At 46.0% G+C, this 10,451-nt stretch overlaps 1 protein-coding gene across 1 annotated transcript in view; it reads left to right on the forward strand.

Moving 5' to 3' along the window:
• The first annotated feature begins 2,025 nt into the window (after positions 1–2,025).
• The window catches only part of LOC114027911 (carbonic anhydrase 7-like), a 15,144-nt gene continuing 6,718 nt past the window's right edge, over positions 2,026–10,451 (forward strand). Inside the window, exons 1-3 of the mRNA XM_027842082.1 lie at positions 2,026–2,082; positions 5,772–5,969; positions 8,213–8,280. Of these exons, the coding sequence (XP_027697883.1) occupies positions 2,043–2,082; positions 5,772–5,969; positions 8,213–8,280 (306 nt within the window). The 5' untranslated portion in view covers positions 2,026–2,042. The remainder of the gene's footprint in view (positions 2,083–5,771; positions 5,970–8,212; positions 8,281–10,451) is intronic.

Consider the following 10,451-nt stretch of genomic DNA (forward strand, 5'->3'; position numbering starts at 1 on the left):
ATGCTGAACCCTGGGGAAAACACAAAGATGAGTAAGCCCCGACCCTGCCATCATAGAGTTTATTCTCTGGTTAGACTCTCTACCCCTCTTATCTTTCTGGTCCCTTCCCTTCACCCCACCCTACTCCCTACTCTATCATTTAGATTTTTCTCTTGCTGGATCTCTAAGACTATATAGAAAGAACAGGTCTTCATATTATTATTATTATTATTATTATTATTTTGGCTAGGCAATGGGGTTAAGTGACTTGCCCAGGGTCACACAGTTAGTGTTATGTATCTGAGGTCACATTTGAATTCAGGTCCTCCTGAATCCGGAGCCGGTGCTCTATCAACTTCGACACCTAGCTATCTATTATTTCTGTTAAAGATGGCAAAAGAAAATTGCCCCCCCCCCGCCCCCAACAGAGAGGCATGAGTTCTAACCCAGGCTATAGCAAACATTGTATGATCTTGGGAAAGTCACTACCTCTCTCCAAGCCTCAGTTTTCCCAGCTGTAAAATGAGATGGTTGAACTTATCAAGTCCTAAAATAAGTCAAAACCAGGAGTTGAGGATTAAAGTATCTTTACTTGAGATAACAGGGTAGCAGACCTGCTGCCCTGTGGGATGTCCAGTGGATTTCCCAACCAAAGAGAGCCATAAAAAAGTTTTTATAGTTTGGGGAGAACACGGGGAGGAGATAAGTGAGGTAGCAAGTCCTGGTCAGGAGACCTTAATGGCCCTTGGCAATCCGGACAGGAAAAATCACTTCATTCTGGCTGTTTTGCCCTTCATTTCACAAATCCTAATGGAAAGGGGCAAGGACATCAAAGGCCTAAATCCAGCTGGAACCAGGTTCCCCCACAAGGCAAGATCTCTGGATGGGGGGACCTAATCAGCTCAACCTAATCAAGAGTAAATATCTTAAGAGTAGGAATGCAAATACAGGACTGAAGTTTTGACATTACATGGAGCATTTAAGGGAGTGGCAGACCTTAGTACATTTGGTATTGACAATTTCTGTCATATTAACAATTACATTAACAATTTTGTCAAATTAAATGATCTCTATGATCACTTCTGTATCTAACATTCTGAATTCTTAAGGTCCTTTCTGGCTCTGATGATCTTATGTTTGTCCAGCTTTAAAATTTTGATTCCAAGTGGCCCAGACATATCAACTATTTCTTTTGATCCCAAACCCCTCTTAGTGGCAAAAGTGAAGCCCTCTCATCAGAATCTTTGACTTCCCCTCTTTAGGAATGGGCTTTGCCTTTCTAGGGAATCCTGAGGGGATGAAGTCTGGATCTGACTTTTCCCAAAATCTTCCAACTTCCTCCAAATGGAAGGCCAGTGAAGTTTGTTTCCAGGGCTCTCCCATATACATTTAATAAGGTTCCCCCTCTCTGGCATCTGTCCTCTGACCCATCCCCCATAAAGGAAACGTTTCTCTCAATGACTTGTCACTCAAAGAGAGAGGTTTAAAGTGTCATCACTCCTAGGTATGCTTTATTCATTCATTTATAATAGAATTATGGGATCCAAAAAGCCTTAGGATCCAACCCAATAAATGAATCTCTAATGGCGAAATTTTAGATAACAGATAGTTTCCTGGGATATTGAGGGAAGGGGGGGTTGTTTTGTTTTTTGTTGTTTTTGATGACTTCTGCCTGAAGTTACTCAAGTCATACCACATCGGCAGCTGTTTACCACCACCCCTCTTCCCTCCACCTGCAAATTTGCCTACCCCTCAGAGCTCCCCCAATCTAGGAAAGACGTGCCCAACCAGCCTCTCTCGGATGCGGCTAAAAGTCCTCCTCCCCTTCTCCAGTCCCTGTCCCATTATCTCCCCAACTTCACAGCCCTTGGCCCCGCAGGGGGGGAGGAGAGAGGAGGTGGGGCAGGATGCGTGCGGGAGGCGGGTCCCCAAGGATCTCCACCCGCAGCCAAACCGCCGGAGGCTTTAAGCTGGGGCTCAGCGGCGGCTCCGCGCAGAGCGAGCCTCGGGAGCCGGAGCTATAGCCAAGACAGGTGCGCAGCGGCTACGGCAGCGGCAGCGGTATGACCGGCCACCACGGCTGGGGCTACGGCCAGGAGGACGGTAGGAAGACAGACATGGTACTCCCGTCCCGAAATGTAGGCCCCTGGACCCTTGGCTCTTCCCCTCCTAAGTGCCGCGTGAACCCAGGGCTCCTGCTTCCAGGCAGGACCCGGGACCTCCCACCTTCAGCGGGGATTGGATTCCCTGCTTCTGTGCCTAACGGAGACCCAGGAATCTCCGCCCCCGCTTCCCAAGCTCATGCCCCAGAGCCTCTTTCACCTCCTAGATATCCTCTGGCTCCCTCCCCCAGGCATGACTCCAGACCAACTCCTTCCTACCCTGGTTTGGAAGCCTGTGCCCTCAGTCTCTTGCTGGACTCCCAGACCTTCCATTCCCAATCTGTACCCTACTTTCAGATGGGAACTAGTTCCCTTCTTCACCTCCCCGCCCTCCCCTCAATCCAGATCCACTTCCTCAGATCTGTTCTTTGGCCAGGACCCAGAATTCCTCTTTACCCCCTTGGTATGACCTTGGGCAAGTCACTTTCCTTCTGTGGTCTCAGTTTCCCTGTTTTTAAAGTGAGGAGGTTGGGCTAGATAATCTCAAAGCTCTATATCACATTTTATGCTCTTATGACCCCAAACTCCATTTCCCAAGATGACCAGGACACAGCTAAGTGGGTGCAAAGTCTGAGCTACACTTCGCTCCTCTTTCGGCACCCAGCCTCAGCCCTACAGAGAACATCTCCCCCCACCTCCCATGCCAACCAGGGTAGAATTGGGGGAGGGGGCCCAGCCTGCAGAAGCCCAAACCTGAGTTGGCCCCTAGCTATCTGGGAGTGAGAACTCATTGAAACACATGTTGTCCTGGCAGCCTTCTGAAGAGGAGGGGTCATGGGAGTGGGAAAGAGGGGGATCCTGCCTATCCTGGAAGGCAGGCCCCCAGTGTGTGAGAGGGTGTGCATCTGACTGGGTCCTTTTCTGGGAAGAAAAATACATTTAGGGGTTCAGTCAAGGACTGGGGGAGAAAAGGGGACAAAAGAGGAAGATGGAGAATGTGAGCCAGAGAGTAGGAATGGGTCATTTTTAACTAGGAAGGAACGTGTGGTACCGAGATCATCAGTGGAAAATATGTCAAGGCTTCCACTTTAACTCTGGGCTTTTGGGGGCATGGGGGTGGATGGTATAGCCATGGCCCTAAGTCCACTTGTGTCTGAAAAGAGAAAGAGGTAGAAAGACTGGTAGGGAAAGAGATAGAGGTACATGGAGAGGGTTAGAAAGACAAACACAAGGAGAGAAATGGACAAAAAGAAAGATAGGGAAAAGGACGAGAGAGATGGAGACAGAGAGACAAAGAGGATGACAAAAGCAAACAAGGACAGAAATAAAGAAAGAGATGCAAATGAGATGGAGATCAGCAATAACAATCAGAAAGGAATGAGTACAGAGAGTTCATACCTAAGAGCATGTTGATTTCACCTGATCTAGGCCCAGCGTGGGTATGTTTCCACTCTGAGCTTCCCTTGCACTCAGGGAGGGGGAGTTTGGGTTGACATCGTTTTCCTGCCCTGCTCATTTCGTCAGAGCAGCACAACAGGTACTCATCAACAGAGTCACCAGCACCCACCAAGGAGCAGGATGGCCTGTAGCCCTGCTCAGCTCTGCCCTTTCAGGGTGGGGAGCCTCATCAGAGGAGCTGCTTTCCTGGGAGACGATTTACAGCAGGCCAAAAAAAAGGGGGATTTAAAAATAAACAGAGAGGCAGGAGCTGTGAGAATCTGAGTCATGCACATCTGATCTGAATCCTAGCACTTGCCACAGCTTCCCCAGGAAAACTTATAAAGCTAAAAAGGGGGAGAGGGAGGAAGCCCCACCAGCCTCTGGTAAAAATAGTCATAGAAGGATGTTCTCCCCATGGAGTCTTAGAAAACGTCCCAAGGGCAGACCCTCAGAGTCAGGGAGCCAGTAGGGAGACAAGTGTTATGAGCCTTCCTGTACAGGTGGGTTTGTGTGGGGGAGGCTGGAGGGGCATTGTTTGGGGACTTTCTGTGTGAATTACGTGTGACTGGGTACAAACACCTGGATGTGGGTAAGAGGCAGGAAGGTGTGGATTTAAATGAGTATATCTACCTACCTGTATGATCCATTGTGTGCAAAGGTTTGCATTTGTGTTAACATATGCTTGATAGGTGTGTGTATGTGTGCATACACGTAAGGCAAGGCATTAGAATGCTTGGTTATATGCCGGAGCACAGGTGTCTTGTAGGAGGTACTTGTAGGTTAATAGCTCTGGACTATGTAGACCCTGGTTTAAAGCTTAGCTTCCGCCTTTGTAAAATGGGGGTGGGGGGTGGCGGGGTCTGATGTGCAGATCAAGTGAGGCAATGTTCCCCTTGTTACCAATAAGCCTTACATAAATTGTGTTATTTGTGTATGTGTGGGTATGAACAAGTGAACATTGATACATGCTTGCCGAGTGACTGTTCTTGGGTGTTTTTCAAAGCTGAATATGCCTTCCTGAGAGTGTACATATGTGTGCCCAGGTGTGGATGTGCATTCACTTATATTGAAGACCAAGCCATATACAATGACTTTCCCAAGAGTGAAAACCAACCTAAGAGTAGATGAGGATTTAATGATGGAACACAGGCAATCTGTCTGTCCTTCCTTATCCTAGATGGTGAGTCCCTAACACTGCTCAGATTATAGAGTATCCATGGGGAGATCATCCTGGACTGGACTTTTCCTCACTGAAGGAATCCCTCATGAGTACCAGGTTTCCTATGACCCTAGGAGAGTAGACATATTGCAAGTTTACTGCATGAACATTTACTAAATGTCTACTGTGAGCAAGGTATTCTAGAGAAATCAAATCCACAGCTTAACCAAAACCTCATTGTAATCAAAGCTTCCATTCCCCTAAACCTGTCACCAGAATTGATGGAAAGAGCAATGGATCTGGAGCCCAAAGAACCCAGCCAGGTACTGTGCTAAGTGCTTTACAATTATTAACTCATATAATCCTCTCAAAAACAGGGAGGTAGGTGCTGTTATTATCCCTATTTTATAGTTGAGGGAACGGAGGTAAGCAGATGTCAAAAGACTTGCCCAAGGTCACACAGCTAGTAAGGATCTGAGGTAGAATTTGAACTCCAGTCTTCTTGACTCTAGACCCAGTGCTCTATCTGCTGTGATACCTAACTGCCTCAATCAGAAAAGTTCAAGGTCCTAGTGTGTTAATGGCAGTCAGGCTAAAACCTAATTCATAACCTGACAATGCTCACTACCATCATGGGCTGTTAAAGGACAGAATGGATATTTTGAGCTGTCCTGAATGGGGGAGATGACTTCGGAGAGAACAACCCTGGTCCTACCCAAATTGTCCCATGATATGCCTCTTAAGTAACCAATAATAGCAATGCATTGTGCGTGTACTGGGAAAAATAGAAAGATAAATAAGAAATTCCAGTCTGGTAGAGAGTCTCAGCTTGGCACATGGACATATATGATATACATTAGAATAGAAGTCCAAAGGAGGAGTTCAGAATTACTCTGAAGGCAGAGCAAGGAGATGTTGCTTCCTTAGGGGAGGATTTTGGCAAGTTTCCTGGAGGTAATAGCATTTCAGCTGGTCCTTGAAGGAGAGGTAGGATACCAACAGGTGGGGATGGTAGGAGAGGACACAGGGGACAGAGTGAGAGAAGGTGTGGAGGGCTGATGCTCTTATTTTCTGGTATCCTGCTTGCACAGGTCCCTCTGAATGGCACAAGTTATACCCCATTGCCCAAGGGGACCGCCAGTCTCCCATCGACATTGTCTCCAGTCGGGCTGTCTATGACCCTACTTTGAAGCCCCTGGTCCTGGCTTATGAGTCCTGCATGTCGCTAAGCATCTCTAATAATGGACATTCCGTCATGGTGGAGTTTGATGATGTGGATGACAGGACAGGTGAGTGAGTAGGCTGGTGCACTTGGGTCTCTCAATGAACACAAAACTGTAGTGGAGAAGTTGGGAGTCAGTTACTGGTCCCTCCCCCACCCCTTCCTTTCTCTTCTTTTTACCTGGGCAGCTCAGCGAATAGAGTCAGGAAGACCTGTGTTCAGATCCAGCCCCAGACATTTACTAGCTGTGTGACCCTGGGAAAGTCACCTAACCTCTCTCTGCCTCAGTTTCCTCATCTGGAAAATGTGGACAGTAATAGCACCTACCTCCAGGGTTGCTGCGAGGATCAAATGAGATAACTGTAGAGTGCTTAGCACAGTGCCTGTCACATAATAATGCTCCATAAATGTGTATTCCCTTCCCCTGCCCCCTCTATCCTGGAGAGGGACAGGTCAGAACCTGTCCTGTAGGTCAAGTTAGCCATCAAATGTCATGGGAAAACTCACTAGGTCCTAGTTGCAGATGACTTGGGCTTTGGTCCCTGACCTTGGCTGTGTCTCAGCTATTTTATACAAGTCAAGGGTGAAACCAGGTAATCTCATATTTGAATGGGTCTAAATCCTAATTCTGTAATGTAAATTCTGTCCTTCCTCTCTCTGAGGTCCCTCTGACCTCATTAGTATCTTTGAGCTGGGATTAGAGTCAAGATTGTGCAATGATAAAGATAGTCAGTTGACTTTGGGTCTGTTGACTGAAGAAACACAGACTTGTGGAATGTTAGAACTGGAAGAGTTCCACTCATTTTACAGACTAGGAAAATGAGATTCAGAGAGCAGAGATGAATTGATCAGTCATGCATTCATTTAGTATTGGAGATAAGTCATCTATATTCAAATAAAGGCCAGTGTTTCTTCTACTGTTACATCCATTTAGAAAGTATTTTGGTCTTTGGAAGAAATTATATGAAGGGAAGATTTCAGGAGTTTAAAATGTATGAGAGTGGGGAATGTAATAATAATAACAACAACAATAATTTATATAGTGCTTACTATATGCCAGGCCCAGTGTTAAGTGCTCCACAGTTTTCATATTTGACCCTCACAAAACCCTAGGAGGTAGGTGCCATTATTAGCCACATTTTACAATTGAGGAAACTGAGAAAATCAGGGTTAAGTGACTTGCCCAGGATCACACAGCTAGTAAGTGTCTGAGGCTAGATTTGAACTTTGATCTTCTTGACTCTGGGCCCAGCGTTCTATCTACCGTGCCACCTCCATACTTCTCCAGTTCTTTTGCCTCACCTAGACTCTCAGGGGTGGCTTCATTACATCCGATCTCCTTTATACTGTCCTTCAAGCCCAAACCATCTTTGATCTCTACCCTCAACCCTGACTGTCTAGGAAAAGTTATAGGAAGAGCCTACAGTGGAACCATGACCCTTGGTGTTAGGCATCCGCATTGGACCTATTGGATGTGTTAGTATTTTTCCACACTCACATACCCTGTTCAGAGTCCAGACACTTTAGAAATGGACCAATGCCCACAACTGTGCTTGTAAATGTTTAACAACCAGCTCTCTTAAAAAAACAGGACCCGCTTTCAAGTTTAGTGTGCATTATTAACATTCTCTCCATCAGGTTCGTAAGTCTAAACAATCAACAAAACCATATCAAGCCTGTAGTATCTACCAATTTCCGAGGTACTTTTATTGAAAATTTAACAATCAGCTCTCATGAGCTGGTTTGAGTTGACTCCTTTGTGAATATCCTTTGTGAATATCCAACAAATAACCATAAATCCTTTTTTTTTTTTCCCAGTTCATACAACACATCAGGGACTCGGGAGCCTGATTTTGTAGGCTTCAGGGAGGTTAAATGATTCTCCAATCAGATCTCAAGTTGGGTGAATAGGGCCTTGGACTCTAAACTTAGATGAGAGGTTTGTTGAGAAGAAGTTAAGAAGACTGAATAACAGACTAGAATAGGTTAGAAGGCTGCTCCCTCAACGTCTTTAAGTCGGACCCTCAGACTTCATCCTCATTGGTAAACTCCCTTTACCCATGTGGATCAGTCCCAGCTCTGATCTTTCAAATGTTAGACACCTGCTGGCGACCCTTTAGCTTCTGGCCAAGGTGCTCGTTCCCGTTTCTCCTGCTGTTTCTGCAAACGCTCTCTGGAAGGACTCCCTATAACAATCTCTACAGCCCACATTTGTATGATAGCTTACAACATGTTTCTCAGGCTGGGCTGAGAGCCCAAGCTGATTCCCAGTCAAATGCTCCTCTAGCCCACTTTGGAGGGCCATTCTAGATCAAAAGATCTTTGCTCCGGAAGCAATCCTACTGGGTCCCTGTAATCCAGGGGATCTTCACCTGCAGGTCCGGGAGCTTTTTTTTTTTTTTTTTTTTTTTTTTTTTAACATTTTGCTAACTGTATTTCAATATAATATATTTCAATTGTAATTCTGTGTATTTTATTTTATGCCTTTAAAAGGGATCTGAAGGCTTGCATAGGCTGCCGAAGGCGTCCAGAACACAGAATAGGTTAAGACCCCTAATCTTATCCGGCTCCCTCATTTTCCAGATCAGAGGCTGAGATGGGGGAAATGGCTTCCTCATGGTTGAGAATAACTGGCCTGGCCGGGATTCAAAATGAGATTTCCTAGCCCCAAATGTAGTGCTTTTGTCTCCTACCACACCGGTTCCCTACCAAGGCAACAGGGGCAAGAGTTTAAACCTGGTACTGCCGGTCTGTGTTTAACAAAGATAAGGTCACCAATAAAGGGAAGGGGAACATGGCAGTTCACAGCTGCATGTACTTCTCATGTCCCTCTCCTTTCCTGATCTTCCAAGTAGTCTATCCAATAAGAGCCACCAGCTCAGTGGCCTGACTGGGGCCAACTTGATACTCAATCCAGTAATTAAAATTCGAACAGGTTCTAGTCACCTTCGGGTAGTATAAGAGTCCCCTCGGCTAATGGCCTGAAGCTCCCTATCCCTTTCAGGGAGAAATAGGAGCTTGTTACGGGAGCTCACCTTGAAAGCTTCTAGTGCCTGGGGGTGAGCCCTGAGCACTACTTTGTGATTAAAAAGTGACAAAACTAGAAAAAATAGGTACCTTCTGGAGCTGGCTCTTCCCAGACTTCTCTCAGCAGGGCTTGGAGGATTAGTCGATCAATCAGATTCATTTAAAAATGATCATGGGTATAAAATAAAAAGGGGATGAGGAAAAAGGAGATTGGGGTGCCACAGATTAGACTTCATTGCCTGAAGAAAGAGCATAGTGTGGATCTAGCTAGCACTGGTGTTCCCATCCCTCCTTTGTTACTTGTATGGCCAAGGACCAATCATTTCCCTCTCGACCTCATTTTTCTCAACTAGAAAGAGGGGGTAGTCCTGGATTATCCCTAAAGCAGATTTTTTGTTTGTTTGTTTGTTTGTTTTTGCTAGGCAATGGGGTTAAGTGACCTCATACACTTGACACAAGCTGTGTGACGTGGGCAAGTCACTTAACCCCAGTTGCCTCCCTGCCCCCTTAAAAAAAAGAACTCCTGCTTTAAAATTTTATTTTTTCTACTTCTAAATCCTATGGTTTTATGACTTCTTGACTTTGCAAAGGGTCACCCCTGGCCCCATTCCAGATGGAAGGAGACCAGGCTGGGCAATGGACACCTTACCCTGATTCAGAACGTTGTGGGGGAGGGGTGTCAGTGGAATACATCTTGTCCTCATTCGTCCCCTAGTGAGAAAAATAGACCAGCAATACATGCAGCCTGTCCTTGGGATAAAGTATGGACTTGGTTGTTAATACTCATTTTTCTTCAAATCCTGTGCCCTCTCTGAGTCAGCCCAGAGCCAGCTCCTTGGCTTGGCTTGCTGTATCTATTTCAGCCATGACTGAAAGCATCTGCTGGCTGGCATCTGGGGACTGGCACAAGTTCCTAGTGATCTGCTTGTAAAAGTGGTCACCTTCATGTGGCTCACCCAAAACTGGGCATTTTCAGGCTCTTCCTGGGACTGGTGCCAGGGTGTGGGCCTGCAGACAAAAATGGAGGCAGGAGAGGCTGCCCTAAGCCAGAACTGGAAACTGATATATAGTGTCAGGACCCTTGAGGCTACACAAAACCTAAACCTGAGGGGAGCACAATTATAGACCCCTGAGACCAGTTTATTTTTTCTGGGGGAGTCAAGATACAAAAGAAGCACAATAACATAGCAAAGAGATAAGGCAAATAGGTAGCAACACAACTGAGACATGTTTTTGTGTAAACAATAAAATAGCCAAAGCATACAACAATTCTGATATTTCATGTCCTTCTGGAACTTTAGGGTTTGTTTACAACAGCCCTGGGAAATGGGTAGTGATATAGAAACACCCAGATATAACTGTCATGCATGTTCGTCACACACACACACACACACACACACACACACACACGTACATACAGCAACACAATGCCTGATTGTAGCAGTACAGCCACACAAATGCAACAACACAACAGGGCAGCCACACAGCAATGAGAACACAATAGCATGGGTGCTGTGCGACT

Source organism: Vombatus ursinus, unplaced genomic scaffold (assembly GCF_900497805.2).
Source record: "Vombatus ursinus unplaced genomic scaffold, bare-nosed wombat genome assembly UNPS02014864.1, whole genome shotgun sequence".
In the NCBI taxonomy this organism is placed as follows: domain Eukaryota; kingdom Metazoa; phylum Chordata; class Mammalia; order Diprotodontia; family Vombatidae; genus Vombatus; species Vombatus ursinus.